This window comes from Conger conger, chromosome 13, assembly GCF_963514075.1.
Source record: "Conger conger chromosome 13, fConCon1.1, whole genome shotgun sequence".
NCBI lineage: Eukaryota > Metazoa > Chordata > Actinopteri > Anguilliformes > Congridae > Conger > Conger conger.
This window is the reverse complement of record NC_083772.1, coordinates 48,080,958-48,104,777: the sequence shown is the minus strand read 5'-3', so window position 1 is coordinate 48,104,777 and position 23,820 is coordinate 48,080,958. Positions and strand designations below refer to the sequence as shown.

Below are 23,820 nucleotides of genomic sequence, written 5' to 3'. Positions count from 1 at the left end.
TTTTTAATCTGTGATTAATAAATGTAAAATATAATTTTCCACAAATATATAACATGATGTGATGATGATTATTCTTATAGCCAATTTTCTATACGGGTACTTATGGGCACGGGGGACAGCTACAACCCAGACATAATAATATTCATCCATCTTTTTTCTTCTGCTTGATATAACATTTTTTGAAATAAAAATCTCATTCTAAAAGCCTCAATGTGACTGGGTGCAGTGTATCGACACCTCAGCCCCTTGTCACAGGAGTTCCCCAGGGCTCAGTCCTAGGCCTGCTTCTTTTTTCTCTTTACACTCGTTCCCTTGGCCCTGTGATCACTGCAGATGGGCTATCCTACCACTGCTATGCGGATGATACCCAACTCTTCATCTCGTTCCCACCATCTGATACACAGGTTTCTGCCCGTATCTCTGCTTGCCCGAGTGACATCCAGAGCTGGATGGATAACCACTATCTAAAGCTCAACCCAGGCAAGACTGAAATGTATAATACCTCTCCCCTTCTGAGAACATTGCGGCGGTGACCCGGTCATGCAGGTTCTTCCTATACAACATACGGAGAATCAGACCCTTTCTCACCCCCTACTCGACCCAGCTCCTGGTCCAAGCAATGGTTCTGTTATTCCTGGACTACTGCAATTCCCTCTTCGCTGGCCTCCCAGCGTCCGCCATCAGACCCCTCCAACTTATCCAGAATGCAGCAGCTCGTCTGGTCTTCAACCTTCCCAAATACTCACACGTCACCCCCCTGCTTATTTCCCTCCACTGGCTGCCTGTCATGGCTTGCATCCAATTCAAAACATTGATGCTAGCCTTCCAAGCAGTTAAGGGGTCTTCCCCAGCTTACCTACAAAAAATCATCAGACCCTACACCCCTGCCAGACCTCTTTGTTCAGCCTCCACAGGCCGCTTGGCACCTCCCCCTCTCCGAACCTCCACCTCACGCTCACGACTACTGTCTGTTCTGGCTCCACGGTGGTGGAATGAACTCCCTGTTGAGGTCAGAACTGTACAATCTCTCCCCACCTTCAAACGCAAACTGAAGACGCACCTCTTCAAGCAGCACCTCTCCCCATCTGTCCCTACCTCCCTGTGATCCTTAATTGTTGTCTTTGTGATTTACTTTGTGTTTTGGTATTTGTAGTTGGCTAGGTAAGCAGTATTTGGATAGTTAAGTTTGGTCACTTTTTGCTTTGTTGTTTGTTCATTTGTTGTTTAAAAAAAAATATAAAAAAAATAGGCCCTGGTCCTTATCTTTGTTGTACGGGTAGCAATTGAAATTGTACTTCCCTCTAGGGTCTTTCTGCGCACTTAGCCCTGGTTATGGGTATGCACTTTGTTGTACGTCGCTCTGGATAAGAGCGTCTGCCAAATGCCAATAATGTAATGTAATGCAGTGTGAGGCTACACAATGTCTCAAATTAAACGTTACAATCAAAACAGTAACAGTAGCCTATATTATATATCTTCAGGATACAATAATTACTACAATGTGTGATATATAGTCAGTTAATAATAATTACTAGATTTCTGAGTTCCAGTCTTTTAAATGAGACCAGGAAAGGACATCATTGCGTTATATTCCATTCCATCCAAAGTCCCGAATTGACGTTCATTTTCCGTATTTTACCCGGGTGTAGTGTTGGGGAGGGACCGTAGAATATGGGCGGAGTTGAACCGTCTGGCTGTTGCCGTGTTGTGTTTTCTGTTACTCCGCATCGCCATCTTGTTCTCACCCTTTTACGTGTGTAGAAGGCTTCTTACGAGAGGGATCCGGTTCCGTTTTCCTACTTTCTGTATGTTGGAAAGGGGATCCCGCGAGTCTACAATAAAGACGACATCTCAGTAAATATCGGTACTAGTTGCTAACAGGACCAAGGTAACGGTGTAGTAGAGAGATGAGCATCGAGACACTTTTAGAAGCAGCCAAGTTTTTGGAATGGCAAGCCCTGCAACAACAGAAAACACGTGGTAAGGGAGGGGGCTGGGGGCACGGAGGGAGGGGGCGGTAATGTAAGGACTGTTGGAAACGAAGTATCATATTAAAGCTAGTTAGTTACGTTTTTATTTGTCCGTTGAAACGGGTGTGATATTAAAATGGCACATTGTTCTGCTTGCAGCAAATATGAAGAAGACATAAAGCCAACGTTAACTTAAAGTGAATTGTGCAAATACGTATCCATAGTAAAATTATGAAGTTGTATATATTATCTGACCGCTTTCATGCGAATCCCTCGAGGGTATTTAGACTGCGTCTTCGAGTCGAGATAACCAGTTCATCGACTGCAGAATGATCTCCGAATCTGATCCATAGCTACTGTTGCTTTGACGTGCGAGTCATTTTCCATGATTAGTTTGTCTCGCGCCACACATTGTTTAAGAATATTGGAATACGTTCGCAGGATGTGTACGTGGTGGTGTTTCCTGTCTTGTTTGCGTGTCAAATATGCTTCGTACTTTTAGGCGAATGGAACTGTTCAGCATTTTCAATGTGCATGGTTTCTTGTTGGTCATTTTAGAATTTATGGCAGAGCTAGTGTTCTTCGACGATCTTTAACGATTTCATATAATCTTTCATTTCCGCCCCGATGTTACTAGGTAGGCTATAAGTAGGCTATAAAAGGGAAGTTGTTCGCTAAATAGTAGCTAATTCGACTCTTTAAATATGCTACATTAGGCCGATTTAATTCGTCCCATATAACGTTTTTAGGGTTAAAAGGAATAGCTAGTAGCTTTGAATTTAAAGGGCGGCGGCAAACATGAGAGGTGGCCGAGTTCTCTTTACATAATGACCTGACATAGCCGGGTATCATATGACGCACGATTTCAGCCTACTTCCCCATTGCTGTATTAACTCCTCCTCGCGTTTACCAGTTCCACTGACGTGCTGATATTAGATTGCGGGTAGAATTATATTTTTACAAATATAATTTATTTATATTATTTATATAATAGGCTTTCCGTTCAAAAGATATATGCGCTATACGTGTACATCGCCACATCCCAAAAAGGGCTGGGTAGTCGTGCGCCGGTGACGTGTCCGGGTTCCCTCCTCCGAGCAGAGACCGCGTGCTTAAAGCCCCTCCCATTTGGACCTCGTGCTCGCCGACCACGCCCGCCAGACTCCGGTGTTGTTCTGTCCGCTCGCAGTTGGGCTGGTCATGCTTGCGGAGAAACTAGGGCATTGTACCCCCCACCCCCACGCTGCTCGTGTACACGGGTTACACAACACAGTCCTCTAAAGGCAGGAACTGGGAGGGGATTTCTGCGCTGCTCCAGGTTTTATGAGAAATGAAAGGGCGCCGTTCACGAGGCTGCTTTGTGCGCAGTAGCCTACATCTCTCCACAAAGCAACGGACAAAAAAAATAGCAGGATTATTATTTCCCATCTGGTAGAGGAACAGTCTTGTTCTCCAAACTAATTATTTATTAAGCATGAGTTTATTGATAATATTATTTGCTATACTATATAAAACACCCCACCATCTCCATAATCCTTCTTTGTCTTCCAACACCACAGATTACCTGTAGCCTTTACTGTTTTAATTATTTTTGTGGTGTTTCTGGGAAGATTGAGTTGAGATTGAGTGTTTTTCAGCACATCGACTTGACCCAGAAACAGTGCTCCTTACTTACACAGACTATACAAAGCCCAGAAACACTACTCCTTACTTACACAGACTATCAAAGCCTAGAAACAGTGCTCCTTACTTACACAGACTATCAAAGCCCAGAAACACTACTCCTTACTTACACAGACTATCAAAGCCTAGAAACAGTGCTCCTTACTTACACAGACTATCAAAGCCCAGAAACACTACTCCTTACTTACACAGACTATCAAAGCCTAGAAACAGTGCTCCTTACTTACACAGACTATCAAAGCCTAGAAACAGTGCTCCTTACTTACACAGACTATCAAAGCCCAGAAACACTACTCCTTACTTACACAGACTATCAAAGCCCAGAAACACTACTCCTTACTTACACAGACTATCAAAGCCCAGAAACACTACTCCTTACTTACACAGACTATCAAAGCCCAGAAACACTACTCCTTATTTACACAGACTATACAAAGCGTAGAAACAGTGCTGTCGCCATGGTTCTGAGGTCCGGTTCTGAGCAGCTGAGGTTCCTCCTGGATCTGGGTTATGCTGTATCAGACAATGCAACCTGAGGGTGAAGATTATGGTTACTATATGAAGGCTGGGAACTCGATAGGACATAGGGGCCCCAAATCTTTTCTTCACCGATTTAACCGATTTAACGTTTTCAGAAAACTTTTTTATTATACAAATTCTCTTGGAAGAGTGACTTGGAACTCCTTTTAGGTTGTATAACTCCACTTAACAGTGTAAATTCCATTTTATTGCCCTTGTAATGTGCCCATCTGAACTGTTGTGCCTTTTACCGATCCTTTAATATATAATAATGTATTTTTAGATAAATTCTCTGTTTCGATTGCAAGGTTGGTGTTTGTATTCACACTCAAATAGTCAGTCGCTGATGGAATCTTGAGGCAGCCTGTAGCCCAGTGGCTAAGGTGCTTGACTGTCTGGGACCTGAAAAGTTGGTGGTTCAATTGTATGCCCAGGGTATCCACAATTAGATCAGTGCAGCTATTGGGCCCTTACCTCACATTGGCCCCTGCTTAGTCTAATGAACTCTTAAGTCACTTTGGATAAAAGCATCAGCTAAATAACTCATTTATGTAATATATGTTTATCAATGCTAAAGCCGCTCTCGGATGTAGTTTCAGTGCTGCTCCAGTATCATACTCTCTGATTGGCTATTGTTCCAGTGCTTCTCCAGTATCGTACTCTCTCATTGGCTGCAGTTTCAGTGCTACTCCAGTATGGGACGGGGGAATTGAGAACTCAGCTGACATGTTTTTATGTTTCTGAGTGAGGTTTAAGAAATCATCCCTGGTATTTCATAAGACCGACTGGTGTGTTTTTATTATCACTAAAAATGAGCTTGGGTGGTTGTTATGGTTACGGTTATTATTACATTACATTAATGGCATTTGGCAGATGCTCTTGTCCAGTGCGATGTGCAGTTGATTGGACTAAGCAGGAGACAATCCTCTCCTGGAGAAATGCAGGGTTAAGGGCCTTGCTCAAGGGCCCAACGGCTGTGCGGATCTTATTGTGGCTACACCGGGGATTGAACCACCGACCTTGCGGGTCACAGTCATGTACCTTAACCACTAGGCTATAGGCTGTCCCAGTCATGTACCTTAACCACTACACTACAGGCTGCCCCAGTCATGTACCATAACCACTACACGACAGGCTGCCCCAGTCATGTACCTTAGCCACTAGGCTACAGCCTGCCCCAGTCATGTCCCTTAACCACTACACTACAGGCTGCCCCAGTCATGTCCCTTAACCACTACACTACAGGTTGCCCCAGTCATGTCCCTTAACCACTAAACTACAGGCTGCCCCAGTCATGTACCTTAGCCACTAGGCTACAGGCTGCCCCAGTCATGTACCTTAGCCACTAGGCTACAGGCTGCCCCAGTCATGTCCCTTAACCACTACACTACAGGCTGCCCCTGTCATGTACCTTAGCCACTACGCTACAGGCTCCCCCAGTCATGTACCTTAACCACTACGCTACAGGCTGTCCCAGTCATGTACCTTAGCCACTAGGCTACAGGCTGCCCCAGTCATGTACCTTAACCACTACGCTACAGGCTGTCCCAGTCATGTACCTTAGCCACTAGGCTACAGGCTGTCCCAGTCATGTACCTTAACCACTACGCTACAGGCCGCCCCTGCAGTGTATGGGGTCCATTATGGGGTCGCACTTCCTTAGGTTGCGAGGCGGTTCAGTTCTTTTTGGTTTGTTCATCTTCTGTCCTCCCTTGCAGAGGACCTGTTAGGTTTGCTTGTTGCACGTCACAAATTTCATCAGGAAGTCCGTCCCTTGAGGGAAGTCAGCATCTGTTTAAAGAAAAAAAAAGAAATCAAACCCAGCCAGTGATTTAAACTGCCATTTAAAATCATACCCAGCCTATGATTTAAACTGCCATTTAAAATCCAACCCAGCCTATGATTTAAACTGCCATTTAAAATCAAACCCAGCTGGTGATTTAAATGAGCTAACACTGCTGTGAATGAAGGATAAGCAGGGTAAGATAATGGATGGATGGATGCTGTGAATGATGTACATCACAGGGCTTCCACAACAAGGTTTTCCACGCATGTACTTCTGACTGCAGCCCACAAAGTCTACGAACCGTGAACATACTTACAGCTTGTACAAAATTAAAAAATGCATAATCCTTTCATCTTTAATGGCTAATAGCAGTTTACATGCATGAATGTAGCTCAAAATAGCCATGAGTGTTGTAATTGTGCAATGGGTCATCACAGGTGGGCTAACCACTTAGCTGTTAGCAGTTTTTTTTTTTATTACACTGAACTGTTTTAGATTATAAAAATGGGTGATTTTTTAAATGTACAAGCAAATGTCCAAATGTCATGCATTGTTTTCAAGAAATTGGCAAAACCCCATACATTTCTCCCAAAGCCTGACTTATGTTTTTGTCTTGAAAATGCTAACAATTCTGAAGGAAACGATGAAACAACTTCTGAGGCCTATACATGCTAATGAAATGGTGCACACTAAATAGTATGCACTACCTACTATGTAGTGAAGTAGGGGGCATTTCAGATATGGCCCACTTGGGTCCAGTGATGTCACACTAAAAGTTGTGGTGCTGTGATGGCATAGTTGGAGTTGTGGTGCTGTGATGTCATAGTTGGAGTTGTGGTGCTGTGATGTCACCTTCTGATGTGGACCCTGTTTCTTGGCAGAGGAGGAAGAGCTGCGACTCACTCAGGGGGTGGAGCAGAAGCCGGCCGAAGTCACCTCATTGGTACAGCCAGTAGGGGTTAACCATGTGACCTGGCCTGGGAAGTTCTGCCCAGAGCCCTGCCCCAGCCCTCTCCCGCCCCCTGCTGTGCCTCCCCCAGTGCCCATCACAGTCATACCCATCCCCGTGCTGTCAGCTAGCCCCAAACTCCTGCCCCCTCTTCCAGGCACTGCCCTGGCCCCTTCCACTGAGCCCCGACCCAGCCCCCCTCCGGCCCCCCCCCCGCAGCACCAGGTCCTACCCCTGCTGGCTCCTCAGGGGCAGGGTGAGTGTCCATCACTGCCTCAGGCCCTCAATCCCACTACTCCCAACCACCAGCTGTACCCCAGCCCCACCCCCCCAGCCTCCCAGCATGCTCCTCTTCTCCAGGCTCCGCCCAGCCCTGCCCTCCGGCCCCTGGCCATGGATGACCGCAATTTGGACGCCAAGAAGAGGCCAGGGGGGTGAGTGACTTCTGAGCTCTGGTCACATGACTGAGTGACAAGGCATAATTCTTGTATAGTAACTAACAGCAGATCTGATAGCGTAGTGGTTAAGGTACATGACTGGGAGCCACAACGTCAGTGGTTCGAATCCCGGTCGAGCCACAGTAAAAATGACCCGCACAGCCGTTGGGCCCTTGAGCAAGGCCCTTAACCCCACATTGCTCCCCGGGCGCTGCACTGTGGCTGCCCACTGCTCCTAGGTAACTAGGATGGGTCAAATGCAGAGGACAAATTACCCCACGGGGTTCAATAAAAGTGTATCGTATCGTATCGATATGTGGCAGTTTGAGGCAGTCTTTATCTTACTAGACCAAGCGTGTATGCTGTCATGCTGCGGCCTTAGCTTGTGATCTCTCACGCCTTGGCCTTAGCGTGTGCTCTCATGCTCTGGCCTTAGCATGTGCTCTCATGCTCTGGCCTTAGTGTGTGCCCTCATGCTCTGGCCTTAGCATGTGCCCTCATGCTCTGGCCTTAGCGTGTGCTCTCATGCTCTGGCCTTAGTGTGTGCCCTCATGCTCTGGCCTTAGCATGTGCCCTCATGCTCTGGCCTTAGCGTGTGCTCTCATGCTCTGGCCTTAGCGTGTGCCCTCATGCTCTGGCCTTAGCGTGTGCTCTCTCATGCTCTGGCCTTAGCGTGTGCCCTCATGCTCTGGCCTTAGCGTGTGCTCTCTCATGCTCTGGCCTTAGCTTGTGCCCTCATGCTCTGGCCTTAGGGTGTGCCCTCATGCTCTGGCCTTAGCGTGTGCTCTCGCATGCTCTGGCCTTAGCGTGTGCTCTCTCATGCCCTGGCCTTAGCATGTGCTCTCTCATGCTCTGGCCTCAGCGTGTGCTCTCTCATGCTTTGGCCTTAGCGTGTGCTCTCTCATGCTCTGGCCTTAGCATGCGGAGTGTGTTGGGCTTGGGTCTGGAACTCATACCCTGATGGTGTGGTTCTCTGTTTCCAGGGCCGGTACCAGAGAGGTTCACAACAAGTTGGAGAAAAACCGGTAGGTCTGTCAGCCTCTGCAGTTCACACACCTGCATCTGTGTCTGTGGTGGTTCTACAGCCTGAGGACAGATATTAATAACACAGACGGCATATTGGCCTCCAGCCCAGCTGTAGGGAGTGTGGTCATGTCTGTCTGCTGATGCTGATGCTGATGCTGTGCTGTGCTGTGCTGATGCTGATGCTGTGCTGATGCTGTGCTGATGCTGTGCTGATGCTGATGCTGATGCTGTGCTGATGCTGTGCTGATGCTGATGCTGATGCTGTGCTGATGCTGTGCTGTGCTGATGCTGATGCTGATGCTGATGCTGTGCTGTGCTGTGCTGATGCTGTGCTGATGCTGTGCTGATGCTGTGCTGTGCTGTGCTGATGCTGTGCTGATGCTGATGCTGTGCTGTGCTGATGCTGTGCTTATTTGAGTTTCTTCAGATGTCACTGATGGTTATACAATGAACCTCTGAAGCTGCTGTTATGGTCTGTCAAAATCAGTGATGACAAATAAAATGATTTATTTTTCAATTGTGAGAACAATAAAAAGCATTATTGAAGAGTGTCTATGGATATAGGCAGTTGATTTTAGCAGTGTGTAATACGGTGTATGCAGGTATAAGCATCGGAGATGTGCCTGGGTATAAGCTAGTGTTGAAGGGTATGTAATTGTGTAAGTGGCTATATTTTGGTATATGTGGGTGGAGGAGGATCTCTGTGGGTTTACGTAGACGCAGAAGGGTGTGTGTAGGTGTAGAACCATGTATGAGGGTGTATGCAGGTGTATGCTAGTGTAGAAGGGTGTATACTTGTGTAAGTGGGTATTTGTGGGTGCAGAAGTGTGTATGTGTGATGAATTGTGGACCATATATGTCTATATAAGGTCCCACAATTCACACTGCATGTCAGAACAAAAACTAAGCCATGAAGTCTAAGTAATTCTCTGTAGACCTCCGCGATAAAATTGTGGTGAGGCATAGATGGGTATGAAACCATTTCTAATGCTTTGAGTGTTCCCAGGAACACAGTGGCCTCAATAATTGGTGGCCTGTAGCGTAGTGGTTAAGGTAAATGACTGGTAGTTCAAATCCCGGTTTAGCCAACATAACATCCGCACAGCCGTTGGGCCCTTGAGCAAGGCCCTTAACCCTGCATTGCTCCAAGGGAGGATTGTCTCCTGCTTAGTCTAATCAACTGTACATCGCTCTGGATAAGAGCGTCTGCCAAATGCCAAGAATGGAATGTAATGGAATGGAATGTAATGTAATCCACCAGGATTCTTCCTAGAGTTGACTGTCTGGCCAAACTGAGTAAGAAGGTCAAGGAGCTGACCAAGAACTCACGATCATTCTAACAGAGCTGCGGAAGTCCTCTGCAGAGATGGGAGAACCTGCCAGAAGGACGACCATCTCAGCAGCACTCCATCAATCAGGTCTTTATGGTAGAGGCTAGATGGAAGCCACTCTTGAGTGAAAGGCATATGACAAGGTTTGGAGTTTACCAAGGACTCTGGTCTAATGAGACAAACATTGAACTTTGGGCAGAACTCCATGCACTATGTCTGGCGAACACCAGGCACTGCACATCACTTGGCTAATACCATCCCTATGATGAAGCTTGGTGGTGGCAGCATCATGCTATGGGGGTGCTTCTCAGTAGCAGGATCAGGGAGACTGGTTAGAATTGAGGAAAGGATGAATGCAGCCAAATACAGAGAAAACCTGCTCCAGAGTGCACGCAACCTCAGTTCATCTTTCAGCAAGACAATGACCTGAAGAATACAGCCAAGACAATACTGGAGTGGCTTCAGGACAAGTCTCTGACTGTCTGTCCTTGAGTGGCCCCACCAAAGCCCAGACTTAAACCCCATAGAACCTCTGTGGAGAGACCTGAAGATGGCAGTTCACAGTCACTTCCCATCCAGTCTGACGGAGCTTAAGAGGATCTGCCAGGAAGAATGGGATAAACTGCCCAAATCCAGGTGTGAAAATCTTGTAGAGACTTACCCAAGAAGACTCGAAGCTCTAATTGCTGGCAATGGGGCTTCTACAAAGTATTAAATTAAGGGTCTGAATACTTATGTAAATGTGAGATTTCAATTCAAAAATGTCTAAAACATGTTTTCACTTTGTCATTATGAGTGTAGATCGGCAGTGTTATACATTTAAAATTAAATCTACAACACAAAGTGCAAAAAGTGAAGGGGTCTGAATACCTTCTGAAGCCACTGTATGTAGACGTAGATCCAACCTATTGTTGTCTCCATTTATGGCAAAAATCTTAGGTTCCGGCTCTACAGCATTGCAGTTAGATAAGAATAATAGTAAGAAAATAAATAAATAATAATATGTGCGAAAGTGATAAGTGCGGAGAAGATAATTCAGTTCAAATGTTCATAAATCTAATGGCCTGGTGGAAAAAGCTTTCGGAGCCAGTTGGTGTCTGTTGGCCTTAATGCTGTGGGCCTTAATGCTGTGGTATTACTTTGCAGAAACAGTCCATAGTTCAGGAGGCCGTGGTCCCCAGTAATCTTTTGGGCCCACCTTACACACCTCCTGCTGTAGATATTCTGGAGGGAGGGAAACTCAAAATAATGTTGTTGCCCTTGACTAGGAGCGATTTTGCCTTTAGCTGATTCAGGCAGTTCATTTATCCAAGAAGTCTTTGGACGTGTGAGAGGCCGGGATTCAAACCCCATCTGACACACCTCTGCAGATCTGCTAACCACAACGTGATTGAGGACAGTACAATTCCCATACCTGAAACATCCAGTCTGTATGCTCTTGGTGGTACGTCTGTAGCCCTGATGATATAGGGATGTTGTTGAGCATTTCTCACCATGTGGCCTGTGTGTTCGGCCGGGTGAGGTCATTGGTGAAGTGTTCTATGTAATGCAGTCCCATTGCTGGCGATTGGGGTGAGCCATCCCTCTTCCTTGCTGTAGTTCACAGTCAGCTCCTTGGTCTTGTCGACCTTGAGAGAGAGGCTGTTTTCCTGGCACCACTGTACCAGGGTGTTGCCCTCTGCTCTGTACGTGGACCAGGCGATCAGGCCTGTGATCAGCGCTGTGCCATCAGTGCACTTAATCACCAGGCTGGAGCTCTGTGTGGCCACACTGGCGTGCGGGGAGTGGAGCCGGGGGCTGGAGGCTCAGCCCTGGGGGGCTCCTGTGTTGAGGGTCAGAGGGCAGAGGTGGACAGAGCCCCTACAGGGACAATCCCTCCCAAAATATGTTTGGCCCATGCACAGTCATTCCTCTCTTACACACTGGAGTAAATGCTTTATATAGATAGATACTTTATTCATCCCGTGGGAAATTTTAGATTCATCCCGAGGGAAATTTTATATGTATTAATGAAATATCTTTTGTTAGTTATTGGCAAAGATTGCTAGGCTTTTCTATTTATCTCTTATATGCTTGCAATCTATCTCTCGCTAGCTAGCTTGTCAGATGGACTGCGAGTAATCTATCCATCTATGTATCTGTCTAGCAAGAGAGAGAGAGATAGAGCTAGCTAAATATATATTTTGTGAGATCCCGCAAAAGTACTTTCCTTTTTCTTCCTCACCAATGTCCCTTCAGGGGCTCTAAGGTGAACAACCATATTAAAGCAGTTTAGTGTTGATGGGTCTGGTTTCAGAGTTTCAGACAGGAACAGAAGTGTTATGAATCCTGTTATGAAGTGAGACCCACTGCAGTGCATGATGGGAGTTGAGTCCATGCTGTGTGCTTCGGCAGGCGAGCGCATCTGAAGGAGTGCTTTGAAACCCTGAAGAAGACCGTCCCCGCGGTGGACGAGAAGAAGACGTCCAACCTGAGCGTGCTGCGAAGCGCGCTGCGCTACATCCAGGTGAGCCTCCGTCTCCCGGGAGACGCGCCGCATTCCGTATCCCAGCACGCACCATCACCAGTGACGATGAGCGCCACCGTACCGCTGTGGATGTTATCTGGAGTGATCGGGTCCAGCTGCCAGGTGGTTTGGCCTGCTGCATGAGGTCTGGTCAGATTGCTCTCAGGTCCCTGTGTATGTCTTCAGCTTTTTGCATATTTTACATGAGCTTTGTAGTTTGTAGTATGTAGTTTGTAGTATGTAGTTTGTATTTTGTAGTTTGTGCTTGTGTGCGTGGTGTTTGACAGTGTGCACTTTAACCTCACATTTATGGTTTCATTTCAAATAAGCTGGACAACAGAGCCAAAAGGTCATAAATAGTTGGAACTGTCCAAATGCATACGGGCTGCGCTGTATGCGTCTGTGTGTGTATGTTATGCGGGTGTATAGTGGAAGGGTAGGGTGTCTGTGGAAAGTAGGGCAGTGGGGTGTGGTGGGGGGTGACTGCAGGGGGGGGACTGGATGTCACGCGATCCCCCCAGCCCCCCCCCCCCCCCCCCAACACCAACACGGAAGTAGCATGATGTTGGCATGTCACGTTAAGCACCCTCTGTCCTACCCGTCTAGTGCTTAAGTTATACCAGAAGATGAGGTGTGCGAGTAAGACCATTTTTCCATTAAATTAGGAAAAACATTGTGTCCGTAATCATTAGTTCATTCGTTTAAGAAGGGATGAAGGTTATTTGAGGTTGTTTATTATTTTCATCTTTATTTTAAGCTTGTTGCTGTGAATACAGACATTACATTTGAACATTGTTTCAAAACCTGCTAACTCAAGGGTTGGCCTGGAGTTCCAAGGGTAAGAAATGCCACAAGGAACACACTTGCACATTAAGAGTTACTGTATGCATGTACAATAGAGTTCATTTGCACCCTTACACACTAGTCCCAAATGACTGATATATACCTTTTTGTATTAACACATGCAGGATATATTGCGACGTCCTCCCTCTTATCGTTTTCCATTGCACAAAATTGAATTAGAATCTACTCTAATCCACCTCTAGCAAATGAATTGGTCTAGTGTTATTACAATAAATATAAGACTTTTGCACAGTATTGTAATTTCAGAGGTTTCTGTATGGGGCAACAGTGATATTTCCCCCGTGTTGATATTCACCAGTGTGTGTGAGAGGTGCCGTGTTTGTAGAACAGGAAGTGATGTAGAACAGGAAGTGATGGCGTTTGTACTTGGGCTACTATTGTTCCATTTCCTGGAGGCCAATCTGAATCAGTCAGCTCTTCTACCTCATTGTGTTTGAAAGTTGTTGTTTTTTTTTAAAAGCTTATTGAAGTTCTGTTTGCCCATCTTTGGAGCTCTTCTGTGTGTTTTCTCTCCTCCTCCTTTTCTCCCTAACCCATAAAACCCAGGGTTTTTTGTAAGAATCCCCCGTGTTAAATAACCCTCATCAAAAATAAACAATCAATAAACCCCAAACCCCATTCTCTCCAAAACTAACGGTCCAGACATAGTTTCAAGCATAAAATAATGAGCACATTTGTACCACATTTGTACCATTTGTGTGCTAAAATGTTAATGTACCAAAATGAGCAACTGCTCTAATCCTACAGGAGTCTCAAATACAGGACATACTCTTTCGGAAAAACAACAAAGAAATCCAGAAATGTATTCACGTAGGGTTGTATGTAGTACGTAGGGTTGTATACAGTAAGTTGGGTTGTGTGTAGTAAGTTGGGTTGTGTGTAGTAAGTTTGGTTGTGTGCAGTAAGTTTGGTTGTGTGCAGTAAGTTGGGTTGTGTGCAGTAAGTTTGGTTGTGTGCAGTAAGTTTGGTTGTGTGTAGTAAGTTGGGTTGTGTGTAGTAAGTTGGGTTGTGTGTAGTAAGTTGGGTTGTGTGTAGTATGTAGGGTTGTGTGTAGTAAGTTGGGTTATGTGTAGTATGTAGGGTTGTTTGTAGTAAGTAGGGTTGTGTGTAGTATGTAGGGTTGTATACAGTAAGTTGGGTTGTGTGTAGTATGTAGTGTTGTGTGTAGTATGTAGGGTTGTGTGTACTATGTAGGGTTGTGTGTAGTAAGTTGGGTTGTGTGTAGTATGTAGGGTTTTGTGTAGTAAGTTGGGTTGTGTGTAGTAAGTTGGGTTGTGTGTAGTATGTAGGGTTGTGTGTAGTACGTAGGGTTGTGTGTAGTAAGTAGGGTTGTGTGTAGTAAGTTGGGTTGTGTGTAGTATGTAGGGTTGTGTAGTAAGTTGGGTTGTGTGTAGTAAGTAGGGTTGTGTGTAGTAAGTTGGGTTGTGTGTAGTATGTAGGGATTTGTGTATTAAGTTGGGTTGTGTGTAGTATGTAGGGTTGTGTGTAGTAAGTAGGGTTGTGTGTAGAAAGTTGGGCTGTGTAGTATGTAGGGTTGCGTGTAGTATGTTGGGTTGTGTGTAGTAAGTAGGGTTGTGTGTAGTATGTAGGGTTGTGTGTAGTAAGTTGGGTTTTGTGTAGTATGTAGGGTTGTGTGTAGTAAGTAGGGTTGTGTGTAGTAAGTTGGGTTGTGTGTAGTATGTCGGGTTGTGTGTAGTAAGTAGGGTTGTGTGTAGTATGTAGGGTTGTGTGTAGTAAGTAGGGTTGTGTGTAGTAAGTAGGGTTGTGTGTAGTATGTAGGGTCGTGTGGAGTAAGTAGGGTTGTGTGTAGTATGTAGGGTTGTGTGTAGTATGTAGGGATTTGTGTAGTAAGTTGGGTTGTGTGTAGTATGTAGGGTTGTGTGTAGTTTGTAGGGTTGTGTGTAGAAAGTTGGGCTGTGTGTAGTATGTAGGGTTGCGTGTAGTATGTTGGGTTGTGTGTAGTAAGTAGGGTTGTGTGTAGTAAGTTGGGTTGTGTGTAGTATGTAGGGATTTGTGTAGTATGTAGGGTTGTGTGTAGTAAGTAGGGTTGTGTGTAGTATGTAGGGTTGTGTGTAGTAAGTTGGGTTGTATGTAGGATGTAGGGTTGTGTGTAGTAAGTAGGGTTGTGTGTAGTAAGTTGGGTTGTGTGTAGTATGTAGGGTTGTGTGTAGTATGTAGGGTTGTGTGTAGTATGTTGGGTTGTGTGTAGTATGTTGGGTTGTGTGTAGTAAGTTGGGTTGTGTGTAGTAAGTTGAGCTGTGTGTAGTATGTAGGGTTGTGTGTAGTAAGTAGGGTTGTGTGTAGTAAGTAGGGTTGTGTGTAGAAAGTTGGGCTGTGTGTAGTATGTAGGGTTGCGTGTAGTATGTTGGGTTGTGTGTAGTAAGTTGGGTTGTGTGTAGTATGTCGGGTTGTGTGTAGTATGTAGGGATTTGTGTAGTATGTAGGGTTGTGTGTAGTAAGTAGGGTTGTGTGTAGTATGTAGGGTTGTGTGTAGTAAGTTGGGTTGTATGTAGGATGTAGGGTTGTGTGTAGTAAGTAGGGTTGTGTGTAGTAAGTTGGGTTGTGTGTAGTTGTCGTGTCTAGGAAACGACAGAGTCCAAATCTTCAATTTGTCGAAAAACATCTTCGCGAGGGAAAAGACGACACCAGGCAGCAAGATCTTCAGGAAAATCAGACTTTATTAGCACACGTGCATAAAGCCGGATCAGCTCTCCAGAACTGAACCCCGACTGGCATTTGTACACCCATTTTATACACAGTTACTCCACCTACAACTCCTCCTCAAACCGCATTCTGGCAAATCACCCACACTTTTCTTATTGTAACTCCTCCCAACGCTCCTCCCACAACGTCATTGTGGCAAATTGCCAACGGTCCTTATGCTCTGCCAACTCTACAAAGTTCAGGGCATTCTGCCAACTACGTGTCCTCACTTCACCCCGCACCTGCTCTTGGCAAACTACCAGACCTCAAAGTTCTGGATGCCCTCCCTCTAACACGTTATCCATACACGTCACTCTGTATCTTTCGCTTTTATAAGACAAACTAAGCAGCAGTAATCATTGAAAATATACAGACAAACTAAACATTTCATTAATATTCACTTCTAATATACTTTTCTAATATACAGACATACTAAACATTTGATTAATTATTCTCTTCTAAGGGAATAAATGTACGTAGCATTCTTTGCTCTCATTTCAACAGTTTTCACTGTGGTTTCTTGCGTTTTCATAAGCTCAGCTATAATTAATGTTCTAGGTCAAATAGATACACTCCTGGCATAAAACATTGAGAGTCCCGGAGAAATCAGCTGTACAGTCATATCTTGCTATGCCCGTGTCCTTGACAGTTTGGTCTACACAGTTCAAGACGGCCCCCCCCCCTGCCAGCTGGCTGGGCTCACTGTGTAATCCTAGCACAATTTAGCAGTTAATCAGTTTGAAACTATACAGGGTACATATCATACTTTAATACAGATATATTGATAAACTTTTAGCACACATCGTCGAGAGTTTTGGAGGAACCAGCCTGCTCACTAAGGTGGAGTCTGATTTTGACTTGTGATTGGTTATCATGCTTTTAGGAGGGAGATCTTTCGTTCTGTGAATTTTTCCCTACATTCCCCCCTTTCGGGGTCAAAACCTATGGCACCGAATATCTCCCTTGGCCAATGCACCATACTAAGTTGGGTTCCTGCACATCCCCTGCTGCTATAGCAGCATCCAATTGCCTCAGACTCCTCAATATAACGGCGTTTCCATGGTTCCTCCAACACTCTCTGCACAAGTGCATCCCGCGTAATTTGACTGGCCATAGCCGTATCACAGCTGTATGTATTATCCTAAGTGACTGAACTATTAAAATTATCACACACTTAACACGTTGATTCGTAGCATGAGGAATTGCCATAGTCCATGTAACAGGTGGGCTCCTGGATCCAACCAGTGGATGTGGTCTGCACGTCCCTCCACTGGTGAGCTGGCTTGATCTTCCAACCAGTGGATGTGGTCTGCACGTCCCTCCACTGGTGAGCCGGCTTGCAATTCTCGTACTGGGTCCGCTGGGGCACTGTTGGTGCTTCTGGCACTCCCAGCTGTAAGCTGGAATAAAGTGACCCTAAAAAACCAAAACCAAAATAACAACATACAACCCAGAAAAAACACTAGGCACAGAAATAAAGAACCATGAGACGCAGCTCAGGAAAAAACACAAACCAAAATACAAATACCGGGGACAACGTCCCTCACCCACAAGCTCACACGAGCAAGAAAATAAAAAGAGACAAAGAACCTTTAGGAAGGCGTCTGGCTCTATGTGTTACTACTCTGTCTAAGTTCACCAAGTTTACCTTTATTTTTACTTTGATTATCTACTCCAATTAGAATCAGATAAATACCAGCTATCATAAATACTACCCCTACCAGCATCATCAAAATTGTGCTGACTCTGCTGCCCTTTCCACTGATTGGTTTGCCCACCATTCCCTGGCCCTCCCTTCATTTGGTTCCCACCCATTTGTAGTTCCCCCCCTTGTATATTACCTTGCATGGCCACTGGTTGAGGGATGCCGGAGAAGTTGTAGACCACCGCTGGCGGGGCGCCATTGGGCTGCTCCATGGTTCAGGTGTGGGGGGTGCTTTTGTTCTTTGGCTTCCAGCTCCTTCAGCTGCACAGTAGTTTTCTTTGAATGTCTTTAGCTTGATCTTCCAGCTTTTTTCCTCTTCTCGCTGTCTCTACAGCGTGCGCCACATGATCCACAAACTCCCTGTGTGTCATGGTGTTCAGTCCCACCACCTCATCGAGGCGGCACCCCACTCCTGGTGACATCCCCTCCCGTATGGCTTTACGGCATTATGGGATCTGTTTGTGTGTCCCTTTCGGTTATCAGCCTCCACCTGCGCAGCACGTACATTGTCAAATGGCCCACTGTCCACTACTGTAGGTTTGCATCTGGGCTCTGACAACGCCAGCCTGCTCGAATATGTCCAGCATTGTTTCCATCCCCACAACCTTCCCCAGGAGAGCCTTCAGGCCCCCGACAGCCAAGATTCGGCCGCTCATCTCCTTCTCCAGCACCCTGAACCAGTGGCTCACTCCATTCTGTAACTCAGGGAGATTTGTTATTACATGTTGCATGCCCTGAGTGGACCAGGGAATGTATCGAGGTACAGCAACCCTACTTAATAATGGCCCTACTATTTTGGGGAGCTCCTCCTTATCGCAAAACCGTATGGGTTTCTGTGTTGTTCTTGTTTTATTTTTTAAAAATTATAGTTCTGTATCACCCAGCTAAGTCCCTCTGCACCTGTTTTGACCCCCCTTCTCCACACTCCTCCTTCCCAAGGCCACACGTCATACGGAGGCGGAGTCGCCTCTTCGCTTCAGTTTCTACCCGCCGCCATTACGCTCTCCTTCTCCTCCGCATATTTTTCTTATCAAACGGCCATTTTGCCACCATTTTCTTAGTTCTTTTTTTGTTTCCACTTATCGGAGATAGTTTCTATCTCCTGTATACATTTAAGATACACCCCCGCTATTATCTCAATCGCAGTTTTCTTTCCCTTTTTCATTTTCATATACTGCCCGTAATACTTTTATATTATTATCTATTTATTTATATTTTTTCCGCCTATTATTATCTATATTATTATGTCTTTAACCTTTATTTTCCCTATTATTATCTATATTATTATATATTTTATCTTTATTTTTCCGCCAGAGCCTGTATTTTCTCCCGTTAATACTTTTATTCACTCTTTGCGTTTCTTATCTTACACATACATAAATAACGAGTTTTACCTCCGTTGTCTCAATACAACGTTATATCCGCACACGCACAAGCATTCTAAGCCTCAGCACAGCGTTATTTTTACCTTTGTTGCCTCAATACAACATTATATTCGCACAAGCCTTCGAAGCATCAGCACAGCGTAACAGTATTTTCTCTTACATCACAGCAATTTTTCTCTTACATCACACCTTGAGGTAACTACCTAGATATAGCTTGCAGGATCCCCTTTTCGGGTTTCTTTCCTTCCAAGTCTCTGGCACCTCTTATCACATAACTTAAAATCGTTAGCAGCAACAATATAACTTCAGTCCGCAGTATCAATATACTTTTTAGACTTAATACAAGTTCTGCTAAAAAAACATTTTCCAACACAATTAATAAATTCCCACACCGTTTACTCACAGTTCACCTCGCGCACGTTTCCTGAAAAGTTTGCTACGTTTTTCCCCTTAATTTAGTTGCCGGGTTAGTTATACGAGAGAATGTTGCCTCCGGCGTCCGGGAGAGGAGATCAGAGTCCTTGAATACTTTCATTCCCTGATAAGCTGCAGCTGCAGCCTATCAAAAAGTACTCTCCGCCCTGGTCTCCAGTCGCCGGGAGCTTCTCTTTCTCTTTCGTATCCCGGACGAGCCCCCAAATGTCGTGTCTACGAAACGACAGAGTCCAAATCTTCAATTTGTCGAAAAACATCTTCGCGAGGGAAAAGACGACACCAGGCAGCAAGATCTTCAGGAAAATCAGACTTTATTAGCACACGTGCATAAAGCCGGATCAGCTCTCCAGAACTGAACCCCGACTGGCATTTGTACACCCATTTTATACACAGTTACTCCACCTACAACTCCTCCTCAAACCGCATTCTGGCAAATCACCCACACTTTTCTTATTGTAACTCCTCCCAACGCTCCTCCCACAACGTCATTGTGGCAAATTGCCAACGGTCCTTATGCTCTGCCAACTCTACAAAGTTCAGGGCATTCTGCCAACTACGTGTCCTCACTTCACCCCGCACCTGCTCTTGGCAAACTACCAGACCTCAAAGTTCTGGATGCCCTCCCTCTAACACGTTATCCATACACGTCACTCTGTATCTTTCGCTTTTATAAGACAAACTAAGCAGCAGTAATCATTGAAAATATACAGACAAACTAAACATTTCATTAATATTCACTTCTAATATACTTTTCTAATATACAGACATACTAAACATTTGATTAATTATTCTCTTCTAAGGGAATAAATGTACGTAGCATTCTTTGCTCTCATTTCAACAGTTTTCACTGTGGTTTCTTGCGTTTTCATAAGCTCAGCTATAATTAATGTTCTAGGTCAAATAGATACACTCCTGGCATAAAACATTGAGAGTCCCGGAGAAATCAGCTGTACAGTCATATCTTGCTATGCCCGTGTCCTTGACAGTTTGGTCTACACAGTTCAAGACGGCCCCCCCCCCTGCCAGCTGGCTGGGCTCACTGTGTAATCCTAGCACAATTTAGCAGTTAATCAGTTTGAAACTATACAGGGTACATATCATACTTTAATACAGATATATTGATAAACTTTTAGCACACATCGTCGAGAGTTTTGGAGGAACCAGCCTGCTCACTAAGGTGGAGTCTGATTTTGACTTGTGATTGGTTATCATGCTTTTAGGAGGGAGATCTTTCGTTCTGTGAATTTTTCCCTACATAGTATGTAGGGTTGTGTGTAGTATGTAGGGTTGTGTGTAGTATGTTGGGTTGTGTGTAGTATGTTGGGTTGTGTGTAGTATGTTGGGTTGTGTGTAGTAAGTTGGGTTGTGTGTAGTAAGTTGAGCTGTGTGTAGTATGTAGGGTTGTGTGTAGTAAGTAGGGTTGTGTGTAGTAAGTAGGGTTGTGTGTAGTATGTAGGGTTGTGTGTAGTATGTAGGGTTGTGTGTAGTAAGTAGGGTTGTGTGTAGTAAGTTGGGTTGTGTGTAGTATGTCGGGTTGTGTGTAGTAAGTAGGGTTGTGTGTAGTATGTAGGGTTGTGTGTAGTATGTAGGGTCGTGTGTAGTAAGTAGGGTTGTGTGTAGTATGTAGGGTTGTGTGTAGTAAGTTGGGTTGTGTGTAGTATGTAGGGTTGTGTGTAGTACGTAGGGATTTGTGTAGTAAGTTGGGTTGTGTGTAGTATGTAGGATTTTGTGTAGTATGTTGGGTTGTGTGCAGTAAGTTGGGTTGTGTGTAGTATGTAGGGTTGTGTGTAGTACGTAGGGATTTGTGTAGTAAGTTGGGTTGTGTGTAGTATGTAGGGTTGTGTGTAGTATGTTGGGTTGTGTGTAGAAAGTTGGGCTGTGTGTAGTATGTAGGGTTGCGTGTAGTATGTTGGGTTGTGTGTAGTAAGTAGGGTTGTGTGTAGTAAGTTGAGCTGTGTGTAGTAAGTTGAGCTGTGTGTAGTATGTAGGGTTGTGTGTAGTATGTTGGGTTGTGTGTAGTAAGTTGGGTTGTGTGTAGTATGTAGGGATTTGTGTAGTACGTAGGGATTTGTGTAGTAAGTTGGGTTGTGTGTAGTATGTAGGGTTGTGTGTAGTACGTAGGGATTTATGTAGTAAGTTGGGTTGTGTGTAGTATGTAGGGTTGTGTGTAGTATGTTGGGTTGTACGCTCTAATTTCATGTCCACTCAGCTTCAGCTGGAAGGCACAGAAACATTGTTCTGAAATGCGGCCATTTTCTGCCGCCCATTTGACTTCAAACCCAGACTGATTGCAGCTTTTCTGCAGCGTGACAGCAGAACGAATGTAATAACTGCCATTTTCTGTAAGTGAAGTGTGCTGTAAAGGACAGACAGCTGAATGCGGAAGAAACGGCAGTGTTGTGTGTCAGTGTGTGGCAGTGTTGTGTGTCAGTGTTGTGTGGCAGTGTTGTGTGTCAGTGTGTGTTAGTGTGTGTCAGTGGTGTGTGTCAGTGTGTGTCAGTGTTGTGTGTCAGTGGTGTGTGGCAGTGTTTAGAACAACACTTCATGTGTATTTTACTAGTTATGGATGTGATGCTTTAACTTGTGGAAGAACCTATGCACTTTTTTTTGGATTAAAAGCATCTGCCAAATGACAAAAATATAATGTAAATGTAATGTAATGTTATGTGGCAGTGTTATGTGTCAGTGTTGTGTTTAACAGGGTCTTGCTCCAGATTTGATGAGAGCAAGTCGGAAAGTGTTTGTGTTAAACCTAGTCGTGGTTTTATTTTCTATCTATTGGAGTGCTTGTTCAGGAATATACAGTATATGTATATAAAGAGTTGGAGAAAAAGGTTTTGGGAGAGATGGATGCAGTGATATAGATTTTGGAGTGTGTTGGGAGAGGTGGAGGGAGAGAAGTGAAGCTGGTTCTGTCTCTCTTTACACAGGCATGCAGATGCACCCCTCAACCAATCACAACATATCACAGCCCGTCTCAGCCTATTACAAGCAACCACAGCCTATCGCATCACTTCAGGCAGCCTCTCATAGCCTGTCACACTGCTCCACACAGTGTCTCACACTGCTGTATCCTGTCTCATCCTTTTTGTTGTCAAGGGAACCATGGCCTTTTCCTGCTGTTGTCCTGACAACAGTGAGGGACACAAGCATCTCATTTGCTGGGACAACTGTATGACAGTCTGGGGAGAGAGACAATGTCACACACGCACGCACACACACACACACACACACACACAGAGACAGACACACACACACACAGACAGACACACACAGAACAACAGACAGATGGACAGATACATAGAGACAGACACACAGACAGACACACACGTACAGACACACATACGCGCATAGACACACACACACACACGCACGCACAAACACATGCACAGACACACACACACACACACACACACACACACACACACACAAACACAAAAATGCACAGAAGAAGCATGGGAATAGAATCTGTCCCTGCAGCCCTCTTTGAGTATGGAACATATTTGTTGGCTAAATGGCTTTTCAGTCATCAGGGGTCCAAGATATCAAATGAGCCTCTAACCAGATATGTATTAGATAAGAAAATAATTATTTCTCCTGACAAATTTTCCCCTTGAACTCAATAGAAAAAATATTCAGGAAAAACATTTAGTTTCCTATCTACTGCATATCTAGCACCAGCACAGTGGTTTCAGGCTCATTTGATACTTTGGACCCTTGATGATTTATTAAAATCTGACAATGTGCACTTTACAGAAATTGTAGCACTGTCCAAATACTTGCAGACTGCACTGTGTATACGTTTGCTGCATTATCTGACACTGAAAAAGAAATTACTTGCCCTTAGTGGCTGTTTTCACTGGAAAGTAAATAAAAGGAAGGGTGGTCTCTGACTTGCACAGTCCTGTATGTAGAGCTTGTATGCTGTGTTGAGTGTGTTGTGTATGTAGAGTGTGTAGTGTCTCTAGAGCGTGTGTTAAGTGTTGTGTGTGTTGAGGGTGTAGTGTCTGTTGAGCGTGTGTGTTGAGTATGTTGTGTATGTTGTATGTGTAGTCTCTGGAGCATGTGTTGAGTGTGTATAGAGTATGTAAGTTGCGTGTGTAGTGTCTACAGCGTGTGTTGTGTGTGTAGAGTATGTAAGTTGCGTGTGTAGTGTCTACAGCGTGTGTTGTGTGTGTAGAGTATGTAAGTTGCGTGTGTAGTGTCTACAGCGTGTGTTGTGTGTGTAGAGTATGTAAGTTGCGTGTGTAGTGTCTACAGCGTGTGTTGTGTGTGTGGAGTATGTAAGTTGCGTGTGTAGTGTCTACAGCGTGTGTTGTGTGTGTGGAGTATGTAAGTTGCGTGTGTAGTGTCTACAGCGTGTGTTGTGTGCTGAGCTCTCCTCTCTCTGCAGACGCTGAAGCGGAAGGAGAAGGAGTACGAGCATGAGATGGAGCGCCTGGCGCGGGAGAAGATCTCCACCCAGCAGCGGCTGGTGGAGCTGAAGAACGAGCTCGGCCAGTGGATGAACGTCATAGAGAT

General features: G+C 45.0%; 1 protein-coding gene across 1 annotated transcript in view; it reads left to right on the top strand.

Moving 5' to 3' along the window:
* Window positions 1-1,667: 1,667 nt before the first annotated feature.
* Window positions 1,668-23,820, top strand: part of LOC133107933 (max-binding protein MNT-like) — a 26,788-nt gene continuing 4,635 nt past the window's right edge. The window contains exons 1-5 of the mRNA XM_061217241.1: window positions 1,668-1,980; window positions 6,840-7,341; window positions 8,328-8,369; window positions 12,096-12,207; window positions 23,693-23,820. The exon at window positions 23,693-23,820 is cut by the window's right edge and continues 65 nt beyond it. Coding sequence (XP_061073225.1) covers window positions 1,908-1,980; window positions 6,840-7,341; window positions 8,328-8,369; window positions 12,096-12,207; window positions 23,693-23,820 — 857 coding nt within the window. The 5' untranslated portion in view covers window positions 1,668-1,907. The remainder of the gene's footprint in view (window positions 1,981-6,839; window positions 7,342-8,327; window positions 8,370-12,095; window positions 12,208-23,692) is intronic.